Here is a 12,985-nt window from a genome sequence, read left to right as displayed (position 1 = left end):
ACCGTGAAAAAGCCTGTCTGATTTTCTGCATTTTTGCATATTTTTGACACTGAATGTTATCAGATCTTCAACCAAAACCTAATATTAGATAAAATAAAATAATTTGATACATATTTCATTTATTTATTAAAGAAAGTTATGCAACACCCAATGCCCCCGTGTGAAAAAGTAATCGCCCCCTTAGACTCAATAACTGGTTACACCACCTTTAGCAGCAATAACTGCAACCAAACGCTTCCTGTAGTTATTGATTAGTCTCTCACAGCGCCGTGGAGGAATTTTGGGCCCACTCCTCCATGCAGAGCTGCTTCAACTCAGTGACATTTGTGGGTTTTTGAGCATGAACTGCTCTTTTCAGGTCCTGCCACAACATCTCAATGGGGTTTAGGTCTAGACCATGGGGTTTAGGCCATTCCAAAACTTTAAATTTCTTGTTCTTCAACCATTCTGATGTAGACTTGCTTGTGTGTTTCGGATCATTGTCTTGCTGCATGACCCAGCTGCGCTTCAGCTTCAGCTCACGGACGGATGGCCTGTCATTCTCCTGTAGAATTCTCTGATACAGAACAGAATTCATGGTTCGTTCAATGATGGCCATGCGTCCAGGTCCTGATGCAGCAAAGCATCCCCAAACCATGACACTACCACCACCATGCTTGACTGTTGGTATGAGGTTCTTACTGTGGAATGCAGTGTTTGGTTTTCGCCAAACATAACGGGGCCCATGTCGGCCAATAAGTTCCACTTTTGACTCATCTGTCCATAGAACATTGTTCCAGAACTCCTGAGGATCATCCAGGTGCTTTTTGGCAAACTTCAGACGAGCATTCATGTTCTTCTTAGTCAGCAATGATTTCCCATCTTGCTACTCTTCCATAAATCCCATTTTTGCCCAGTGTCTTTCTGATGGTGGAGTCATGAACACTGACCTTAGCCGAGGCGAGGGAGGCCTGCAGATCCCTGGATGTTGTTCTAGGGTTCTTTGTGACTTCCTGGACGATTTTACGCCTTGCTCTTGGAGAGATTTTGGCAGGACGGCCACTCCTGGGAAGATTCACTACTGTCCCAAACTTTCTCCATTTGGACAATATGGCTCTGACTGTGGTTCGGTGGAGCCCCAGAGCCTTAGAAATGGCTTTGTAACCCTTTCCAGACTGATGGGCATCAACAACTTTTTTTCCAGAGGTCTTCAGGAATTTCTTTTGTTCGTGGCATGATGTGCTTCTAGAACCTGTGTGCTGACAACTTCATGATGGTAAGGACCAAAGTTAGTCAGATTTATATTGGGCAGGGCTGGTCCACATCAGGCCTGGTTGTTAACCCAAGTACTCAAACAGCTTACCCTAATTATCCCTTTAATTGGGTTGAGTTAACTAGGGGGGGGGGCAATAACTTTTTCACATCTGAAGATTGCATGTTTGATTACCTTGCACACCAAACAAATGAAAGAAGCACCAAACTTTGGTGTCATTTTTTCTCTCAGACTCCCTCTATATACTACTACAACCCACAAAAAATCTGACCAAATACAATGTGAAAAATGTGAAAAATTGCAGAAAATCAGACAGGAGGCAAATACTTTTTCACGGCACTATATATATATATATATTAGGTCTGTCACTCAAATACAAATTTTGATCAGTTAATTTATGGGCATTGATTAATCCAGTCTTTTTAAAACCATTATTTATTATTTTTATTTTAGTAAATGTAGCAAATGTTACCTTTCCGTCCTATTACCCTAATAAAACAGATTTAGGGACCTGATAACTCAGTCACACAAGCCCCAAGGCCCAGAGCAGCACATTTACGCGTACTGTTTAACCACTTTGCGGTAACCCCTAAACAGCAAAATTATTAGCAACGCACAAACAAGGAAACAAAAACACTCCAAGATTTATAACTAAATCTACAGTTTATTATATTGGTCAGGATAAATCACCACCCTGGATTTTACCACAGCTCTGGTTACAATGCACATGAGTAACTTTGCAGACACATGTTTGGCAATCATGTAAATCAATGTAAACAAATACGTATATACATCCTTATCACACTATCAGCAATCCTTGTACAAAACAAGACAAGAATTATGATTTTTACACAACTTTAACCCCTTTTTATACAAGCTTAAAACCAGTGTCCTACCACTTCTGGGGAGAGAGAGTGTGCTTCAAATCAGCACTTCCCTAGCAGCATGCATTTTTCTCTCTACCCAGAATGTACTTTAAATGCATGATAAATTGTAAACAAAATTAATCTGTGATCAATTCGTTAGTTGATTAATCGGTCCGATTAATCTATTAAAAATTAGGAAAAATTTTGTAGCAAAAGTTTTGCTTTTGTGTTTGAGGAAAAAAGTTACAAGAAATAGATGTTTACATTTATTTATTTCAGCAATTTATTTTCCAAAATACTCCAAAAATGCTCATTCAAAAGTATTCATACCCTTTGAAGCTATGATAGTATTGTCTACAAGGTGCTAGAAATTTCAATAATTCTAGAATTGTAGGTGAACATTCTTAGAGAGTACAAAAGGGTTAGACATAGGATGATTGCTGTCATTACCTATAAGTCAATATGGGAAAAAGTAAAGAGCTTTTAGGCAAACCCCAAAACTGGGCAATTCACAAATTGCACGGTCAAAGTCAGAAATGAATCACAAAGATCTTTCATTCCGGGTTTCGCCTGGGCAGATCTAGGAATGTCCACAATTGCCCGGTCATTTTATGTTTTCAGGGGACAGAGCTACAATTAAAGAGCTTGTTTGAGCCGCCTACCTGAGTACCATCATTCACTCACTCACTCACTTACTCACTAGACTATAGTACTTGCATTTAAAGTTGCAGTCTAGTATCTTCGGAACAAGGAACATTGGAACAAAAATTAACATGAGAAAACTCACTGACACTTGCGTAGTACCATCGGCAAGAAAAGAGGGAAGTCTGCTTGTCACTCAGAAAGAAAAGAGGGAGTGATTTGGACTCGCAGTTTGCCTGGTCAAAGTTATTTTAATTCTTATTTCTAGCTTTGCCCAAAGTCAGTGGGCAATGCGTGAACTGCCCACATTTCTGGGTTTGCCTGTAACATTATATATATATATATATATATATATATATATATATATATATATATATATATGTAAATGGCAGAAAAAGGCAAGTAAATGTGCCTCTCAGGAACATCCAGTGATCACAGGGGGAGGACAAAAACATGTAATATACTGTAATGTCTTTAAAAGTTCCTGTTTGATTTAGTCTGTTTTTTGTTCCAAAGACTTGCCAGTCAATATTCAATAAACTCTTGCTTGTTTTGTCATTCATTATAATCTCATAAATTATAAATTATTTGTTTCTCGTTTTCTCAAACACAAGTAAAACGTTTATTGCTCAATAAAATGGGGTGCAGGACCAAATTAAGGAGACTGGCTCGCCATGCTCTATAACTTGTTAAGAAAACTTATTATGTTGTAATTGCTATTCGGGCACAATAATTCAATGAAAAATGTAGGTAAATATTACAGAGGTCTCTAGTACCTCAAGACATAATACTGTGTTTTTTGTCTGATTCTCCAGAGTTTCCTACCATATTTAAAATGTATATAATAAGTAAATTGTATTTCACATTTCCGAAAATTAACTTTTACAGTGTGGTCAAATGTAGCCTGGAACCAAGACATATGTTAAGAATTAGCATTACCACATATGGGAGGCTATGATGACAACACTATAAAAGGGGTCCTTTTGGTATTTAAAGAAACAATATAAAAATACACATTTAAAAAAAAATCCTGTTTGCAAATTGAAAAAACAAAGCTGCATTTGTGGTTAAAAAAGGGTTTTGTATGATTTGGCTATCAAAACTATTTCAGTTCCCAAAAATCTTAAGCAGTGTGTGGTTCTTGGTATTAAGTTCAAGCAGTATTTCATATCGATGTTATATTGAATTATCCACACATTCTTAAAACTGGACAATTAAACAAAACTCTGTTTAAAAGAAAGGCTTAACTATTTGAATGACCTGAAGGACAGTGGCTTTTGAAAACTGAAGTGTTTGCCATTGAGGTCTGCTTACCTCTGCATAGTACAGTATATGAATGTTAATATTGATTGAAAGCAGCTTTTTATTGTTGGCACTAAATCAAAAACGAAGTTCAGACTGCAGTTTAGCCCAAGTACAAGGTGCAACTATAGTGCAGAACTACAGAAAATTGAAGTTGACAAGTTTGCCTCGTGAGTATAGTATTGCAGTTGGTGATGTTGCAACTATCTACTGTAAACAGAACAGGTCTTATGCCCCATACATTCTTAATACTAACAAATCTGCAAAGTTAGTTTACAGAGATGCAGCAATTTCATATGGATAAAATATAGAGCGTACAGTCTGCATTTTTAAGACTTAAGACTTGTTTTTACCAGCAGCTGATCTGGTAGGAACACAAATCCTAAATGCAGAGCTCTAGTTCAGGTCAATCCTTGGCAAGCTCTAATCCTTCTCAGGTGATGCTGCTTGTATTCAGCCACATCCAGTTGATCTCCTCAAATATTTTTCCTTCTTCACATCCTTAAGCCCTCCGGAGTGTGTTTAAGTAGCACAGACTAATGTTATTTTACCCAATGAGCCTCAGATTACACTCAGACAAAACTACTGTATGCTCCTTAAGTGACCATCTTGAGAGCAATTAGAAACCAATGGCAAAGACCATCTCAAGTTCACTAAAATGCACTCAGAAAAAGCTTACAATAGATACATGCTGGGATGTAGGCAAGTACGAACAGCAGTGCATTCAATGACACAATGTTGTTTGTCAAAGACTACAGAAGCACAACCAAAACAAAATGTGAACCTACGGGATAAATTCTGTGGGGTGGGCCAATGCAGGTTTTTTTTTTTTTTCTCTCTGGTGGTTTTTCCATCTTGATTCAATATATATGGGTGCCATAATATAATTTAGGTGATCTTGAACTCTCATTATATGCAGTTTGAAGACATTTCATGTCTTAATACAAATAGATATAAGCATGCACTGAGTATTCATCGACCAAGCACATAACAAAGAATGCATTTCATATACAATATTACGATTTATTCAGGTCTATGGTAGCGACTAAATTTCACTTGAAAATAAAAATGTCATGATTCTTTGTTTTTCTAGATAAAGATCAATGTTTTTAAAGGCATGGTTTACCATAAAAGCTATGAGATTACCAGAATCTCACTTTTTATATGAAAAGGAAACACCACAGCAATAAGCGTTTAACTTAATATGATCCATTTAGACCATAGTGCGCACTCAGCAACATATTCTGTTTTCTGCAAAGTAACCATCTCTCCAAGGTCTATTTCTTTTTTGTCAGCAAATGAAAAGAAAATCTCTTTAAAATGTCACTGTGACCTTAAATTCCAGAATAGGCTTCATACTTAACCAGAAAGGCAAACTCATTTCTAGTGAAATACCCATCATTTTTTAACCATTGTCCGGGGGTGTTTTACATTGTGTGTACTGGAATATGTGAGTTAGTCAAAGAGGAGATAAGCTCTGCCTTTGTGTAGTCTGTTCAGCTGTCTGTGCAGAACTGTCAGCCAATAAATTCAAACTTGTAAGAGTACTGGTAACCAGTCCTGACCAGAATGCACAGTGCGTACTGGAGGTGACATTTTATTTAAATTAGTAATATTACACTTACTTCAAATTAAGGTTGTTCAAGTATTGTCCACTAGGGAGAGTACTTTCTGTAATGCAATACAATATGGGGCTCTGTTTGTAAAAAAAAAATTCCTCTGATTTAGCATGCAATATGTTTTGTATAAAAAGTTACTTTGATTTAAATATCTTGCAAAAGGCATGCTAAATCAAATAAAACATGATAAATAATATTTGTACAATCATCATCATATAAAAAAGTTTATTTTTACTTGTTGTTGATGAAATTCCATTTGCTCTTACAAATCCATGCCTTTGAATCAAAAACCAACTGGCTCACGTCATGATTTAAGTCTTACAACTCTTCAAGACTCACCTGTTTAGACTGCACTTGTAGATCTCTTGATCTACCCCTGCTCCTATGTACTGGACTTCCGTGATCTACACACCACGTTACTGGATCCTCAGCTAATGCACTATCCTTGCACTATTGCACTACTAAATTGTCATTGTAGATATGACTTGTTGTAATGCTAACTTGTTGCATCCTATTTCATATTGTATTTTAGTAGTATTATTTGCACCTACTGTAAACTATACTGTATTTAAATACAAATGTTGCAGTGTAACCCTATACTGCCCTGTATACCCTGTACTTTGATAAAGGCGACTGCCAAATAAATACACTAATAATAATAATAATAATAATAATAATAATAATAATAATAATAATAATAATAATATCCTTAACACAATCTCCGAGCTGCTGAAATTAATAGAGGCTTTGATTTGTAAACTATTATTAACTTACCGGTATTTTCAAAACTTAATAGCTACAGAACATGGTTGTCTTGATAGAATATTTTCTGAACAGGAATCTGAACAATACAGTCTTGACAGCATATTTCTCCAAAGAAACCTTAATTACAAATCTCTATTCCTGAATGAATAATTCCTTCTATCAAAATACAAATCTGCTGGGAGTGTCTGTATTTAATTTACTAACTACATGTATATCCAATGAAATAGGCCTTGGGGCATACACTTCATCAACTTTTCCACACGATTTACCATGCCAATTTTGAGAAATAGCATTTTAACTTTGAAAAGCACAGTAAAAATCATGTCACTTCGACACAGTCCGAGCATCTATTTGCAGCAGAGACGGTGTCTCAAGTGGATCTCAAAATGTCTACGGATGTCAAGGAAAACTCTTCCCATAGCATAACAGTCTTCAATTAAACTTTCCAAAGCTTTAAGTAGACAGGACTTGATGATTACAAAGCAAGTTTCAATGGTCGCTGCCATCTTTGTATAATTTACATATTGTATTCTGATTGGTCACCACTAAGTTGCGTAAACCTGATTGGCTGAAAGGACAACTGAAATATGATTAATAGAGTGTGGGTAGAGGTAAGTGTTGTAGTTACTGTACATCTCCTACCTACACAACATGTTGTCTGTTTTTAACATCGAAAATGATACCCCTTCTCCACTGGCACATCCGACCAGTGAGGGCTCGGTACAGTACGGGTATAGGTGGTTCTCCACTGGGTATTTGTCGAGCGGAACGAGAACCAAACCATGAAACTCCGGCCTCCCAATCCGGCTGCGAGCCAAGCGGAGCCAGGGGCGGGGTTAAGGATTTTCGTCATTACGTTGCATCAGTCAGTACACTTCACAAAGACAAACAACAAACAACATGCCAGGCAGCGAGTGTGAGAAAAGTACAGCCTTGGGTCACTGAGGAAGTGCAGGCTCTAGTTTCTCTGTGGGCAGATAGAAGTGTTCAGGAAGATCTGCACTCGTGTGTCAGAAATGAGAAGGTTTATGCCCGAATTTCTGACGATTTGAAACAAATGGGCATAAACCGCGGGTACGGTACGGCCCTGGCGCGGCTTGGTTGTACAGTGGAAAAGAGGTATAAGTTTCTGCATTAGCCAATATCCAACTTCTAGTATGAATGCTTGCAGGATCAATCCTTGTGCTAATGTAGCAAGACTGACCCCTGTGGTGTAAATGAGATAGTGCAAGCAAATGAAAAGACAAGAGTAAGGATCAGATACTGCTGGGTAAACCGTGATGCAATGTGGCTTTCATTAGCAGTAGAAGATTCACAAGAAGGTTAAATGTATCCGCGCCCCCACCCCCAACCCCAAACCCATCCCCCACCCCCGCCCCCCAATACACAGAAATATGTCAAAATGGCCTCCATATTAAACACCATAAACTGACCACAACCTGTTACATATTTGAACTATAAAGATAATGCCTCTGTACAGAGCCCTTAGGGTTCTCTCTCAGGACAAAGGTTTGCACATTTATTTAAGCAATTCTGCGCCTATGACCATACTGTACCTAAACTGGCCATTTTCATCTATGCTTGAAGATGTAAGTATTCGTTGTACTATTGCCCAAGACTCCTGACCTGCTCCTGAGTACCCTAAACTGAAACGACTATTGATACATGGTGACTGATTTGAACAGCAATGGGACCGAAGCTTGAATAAAGAATCATATTTGTCCAATGTTTTGCGATTTTGGACCACTGTAGCCAGTAAGAAAGCTGAATGAGTGCCCAAACAGATATAAATCAATTCAACAGTAGATTATACTATAATAATAATATCTTTATTTTTATATAGCGCCTTTCACAGTGGACCACCATTATAAAGAGCTTTACAGAGGTAGGCTGTGAACTGTGCATTATATGCAGAATCACTTACAATAGGACATTGATTTAACATCTCATGCACAGGATGGAGCACAAGGAGGTTAAGTGACTTGCTTAGGGTCACACAGTGAGTCAGTCAGTGGCAGAGGTGGGATTATAACTGGTGACCCTCTGGTTACAAGCCCTGGACCTTAACCACTGGACCACACTGCCTCCTAGTAATATAATTTTATATTTATAGTAATATAACTTTAGTCAAGAACTAGTCCAAGAGCCTTCCATAACAGCATTTATTATAATTAGCAATTTGGTAAACAGTATTTGTAAAATGTGCTTCCAAACAGGTTTCTGCAAACAGGTGAAGTACCATCTGCATTTGCTAAAACCTCATTATGTTTAATAGATATCATTTTGCACAGTTTGAGCAGCCTGAATTACTTGCAGTTCTATTAACTTTTTAGCCCAGAATTGATTATAAAACTATGATAACAGGAGGTTCCAAGAAATATTAAAATTATGACGAGACTTGGACACTTTTAGTTTAGATCTTGTTATCAATCCAAGGTTTGCAGTGCTTACCATATTATGCATGGTTCCCTTCTAGAATGCTCAGCAGGATAAACTTTGAGTAAACCTGACATTACAATACACAGATCCTTTCCTTTAACACTATTTAAAATTAGGTGAAGTAGTCCCTTTGTGCTGTATGGATTTCTAACTTAACTACTTCATCTCTGCCAAGAATTGGATCCCGTTACGAAAATTATATTATGGAGCATCTGAGATCACACAGTCTTAATACAAAAACAGAATACCATAAAAAATGTGACTGCCAGTACCCCGCAGTGATTGCCTGATTATTTGCAGATGGGCAGTGGAAGAATGTACAACTGGAATAGAGGTTCCCCTTTAAACCATGTATGCAATGCATATTCATCAAAATGTGCCAAGAAACAGGACACCAAAGCATTTAAGATTTGTACTACAGAAAAAGTGAGAAACTAAACTTCAGTTTTGTTTGTTGGCTGTTGGGCAACTTAAGTATTTGCTGAAGAACTAAATCCATCAGCTTCAGGAAGACTGGTTGTTATGCACACACCCACTGTTCAAAGATCAATCAGGGGATATAAGATCAATTAAAACCAGCTTAGGGTTTTGTACAGGGCCAATTCTTACAACCGGGGTGTGACCCTCCATTCATTAAGTTACTCCCACAACCCTATCCTTAAGCTGAGTTCTGAGGCAGACACAGCATCACTACCAAGTCTGCACTGTCTAGCCACTGCAGTAAGCAGTTCCACATTTAATTAAAGACATAGTATCCCCTTTGTTGGTACAGATAGGGGCACTTTTGTGCATTATGATCCTATCACTGAAAATGCAAAAAAAAACTCTGTAAACCATCTGTTGCAAAGTACTTCAAAAATTAAACCAATATGACATTCCACTTTTCTGCCAACTCATATATTTTTATATCTTTAAAACACACACACAGACACACACACATAAACCCGTTTAAGGGCACATCTTATGGGGTAGATCTTTCAAACATCACTCACAATGGTCTTTCTTGGGCAAAAAGAGTTTAGAATATATATTACTGTATAATTCTAAAACACATCGATTTACTTGTTTGTATTTTACAGTAGGCCAAAGGTCATACATACCTGATATTTTTTTATCCACACGAGTTCTAGAATAAACATACCATACAAATAAAACTGATCGCATAATACATGGTGCATGTTTTAAAATAAATCTTAGTTTTGACTGTAGTGACGCTGCCAAACCACATGGGTTCTCTAAACGCAAACTTATTAATCAATGTGTTACCTTGTATATTAGTGTCTACATTCTAAATATAATGTGTATAATAGACGATTATAAGATTATAATAACCTATTTAACTGCTTTAAACAATGGCGCTATTTAGATATATTGAATACACCTGGGAAACTGGTAGGCTAATTAATAATCATCGCCTTCTTAAAGTAATCAGACTGAAAACAATTAAGTTCACATAGTATGGAATTCTATTATTTTGTAACACCTTTTTGCTTTTTTTTTTCTTCTTACGATTAACAAAAAGGATGAGCAAATGTATATAATCCCTAAAGGTAGAACCACCAGCGACTGTGATGTTGAGCACCGGCTCTATCGAATTTAAACAGTTCGTGCTGATTTCCTGGAGCAGCCGTGTTTTTCTTTCTTGTCTCTGATTTTCACCCTATGTGGTCTCAAGCGCCACTTGAAGAACGTAAATTAGGCTATCTGGTACCTTCACGTAAATCAGTGTTAAACGAATCATTGCGGTCGGCAATAGTTAATGAAACGGAAACAGACAGTTTACATGTCATTAGACCTACATCAACACCTGGAGGGTGTGCTTTCAATGCAGCAGGGTAACCGACTAATAATTCTGCTTATTGTGATTTGTAGACATGCTTGCAGTAACCTCAATGCCTAATCTTTTCGTGATGCTTTTAAATTTGATTATCTATTCCAATTCCACGTTATGATAGCCATACCTGAACAGAATAATATAACTCCAGGTATATTACCAGGTATATCCTAAACGCCGCTATTGTTGTCATTTCTAGATGTAATGTTTGTACCGTTGCTCAGTTATATTCCTTTTAAAGTTGTAGCACATTAAACGAATACTACATTATGCTTTATTATTTTTTAAAAAATGTCAATCAACTACAAAAGAAAATGATCCTTGAATCACAGTACACTAGGCTATATGAACGTGCAACTAGTTTACTCTAAGTTTACCTCTCAGTGTGTGTCAGTAGTTTTAAGCAGGTAGTCAGCGTGGTCCTGTTGTCTGCCTACTTTAAAACTCATACAAAGCAAATGGCAGCCACGAGAGAATGAACCTTCAAAACATGCATGCCAATGTGTCCTGATGTAAACTTTTTATATACCGTTATTACTAGTGGTATTAAACTCTTTGCTCGACTAATAGCACTAAAAAATAGGCGTGTGCTGTTCTGACAATCTGTAATAGGTATAATGTTTTGCTGTTTAATAAACACTATCTCTGACCACGCAAAATATGATACAGAAACGGTATGTAATAGTGACAACACTACGAGTTAACAAAATAACATTCTATTCTATATTTAAAAGAAACATAGATAGATAGATGGAAAGATAGATGGATGGATGGATGCACGGATCTATTAATCTGAACACTTAACATTAAAAGTGTACTGACCTCTCTTACTTCTTTTCCAGCGATTTGACTGACAGTGACTATACTCCACGCAGTTGAGGACAATAAGAGCAAAGGAGAAAAGTCGAAACTGCATTTGGGCGGTTGTTAGTCTTGTACTTAGAAATAGAAAATATGTATGTCTCTTCTTTATAGAGAGAGCGTGCCTCTATTCCCCAAGTCTTCTGTTTGAATGAAAAGCTTTCTCCAGAAAGCAGTTAGAAGTTCAGATAGAAGTCTCGAATCCAAGGTATCACGCATTAGATGGGGGGAGACAACATATCTTCACACCTCTTGCAAAGACCATTTTATGAAGTGTGGGAAAACGCTTAGCCGAATTTTAAAGCATCCCTTCTTATGCTGAAAAAAAGAAAGTAACAGGACAGACGTCATTTGAGACCACAAGGAATAAAAGTAATCACATTAGAACCTGAACAAGGGGTAGCTACTTAGTGTGAAAGATGGTTTTAATAACACATTCAACAAGGTATTCAATCAGTTACATTTATTCAAATGCATTGTTACGTAAAACAGATCTATTGTAACAGTATTGTTTTGAGAACTATATAACGAAATGTGCAGTCATATAATAACTATTTAAATAAAACTAAATATTAAAAACCAAAAAAAATACCTGCATATATTTTGGATATGTCCACTTTTAAGTATGTAACTCGTTTCAGAAATCCAATGAGTGTTTGGATCATACAACATCCCACATGTATGAAAAGTTAGGACAGAGAGACCGGTGAACTTTCTTGTAGTTGTAATATTTATTTAAAAAAAAAAAAAAAAAAAAAAAAATCTAGTTTTTATCTTGCACGACAGTTGTTGGGAAACTGGTCCTTTTTCCAAGACGTGATATTACAGTTACAGTTGCTCTCCACTGAGTATTTCGAAGACATATGAAGGCTTCACTGACTGTAGTTTGTTACATCTGCGATCTGCTAAGGCTAAGTACCACTGCTGGTCCTGATGCTCTTGGTCTACTTTTTCTATATAAACGGTCCTGTGACGTGATGCTTTAAGATCGGTGGGATTTCTCCTTTTGAGCCCCTTCTGGCCAGCACAAGTCAAGATTTTGAAGATGACACATGCTGGTTGGTGATACCGCATCTGTAGTATGCTCACAAAAAGAACCCCTCGTGGTCCTAGCGCCCTCAGGACTTACAAAAAAAAAAAAAAAAAAAAAACTTAGCTGGCTATTTAAATTATTTTTAAATAATGTGCACTTTTTATAATATGTAAACTTATACTGACAAAATAAAATAAATATGTATACAGTTATTATTATTATTATTATTATTATTATTATTATTATTATTATTATTTATCTTGAGCATTTGTTTTAGAGAAAAAAAATGTGGCTGCGCAAGTTTGGAAGTACAGTATTGCTACTAGTTTATATGCCGCTCCAAAATGTTTTTTGCATTTTTTTTATTTTGTG

At 36.8% G+C, this 12,985-nt stretch overlaps 1 protein-coding gene across 2 annotated transcripts in view; it reads right to left on the bottom strand.

Moving 5' to 3' along the window:
* The window catches only part of LOC117400667 (R-spondin-2-like), a 73,501-nt gene extending 60,877 nt beyond the window's left edge, over window positions 1–12,624 (bottom strand). Inside the window, exons 1-2 of one of the 2 annotated variants that reach the window (XM_034000933.3) lie at window positions 12,173–12,624; window positions 11,542–11,898 (exon numbers count right to left, since the gene is read on the bottom strand). In XM_034000933.3, coding sequence (XP_033856824.1) covers window positions 11,542–11,635 — 94 coding nt within the window. In that variant the 5' untranslated portion in view covers window positions 11,636–11,898; window positions 12,173–12,624. The remainder of the gene's footprint in view (window positions 1–11,541; window positions 11,899–12,172) is intronic. The other variant, XM_034000934.3, reaches the window with a different exon arrangement.
* Between the last annotated feature and the right edge of the window lie 361 nt (window positions 12,625–12,985).

The sequence above is a fragment of the Acipenser ruthenus genome, chromosome 4, assembly GCF_902713425.1.
Source record: "Acipenser ruthenus chromosome 4, fAciRut3.2 maternal haplotype, whole genome shotgun sequence".
NCBI classification, from domain to species: domain Eukaryota; kingdom Metazoa; phylum Chordata; class Actinopteri; order Acipenseriformes; family Acipenseridae; genus Acipenser; species Acipenser ruthenus.
The sequence above is the reverse complement of the archived record's forward strand: the minus strand, read 5'-3'. Positions and strand labels throughout refer to the sequence as shown.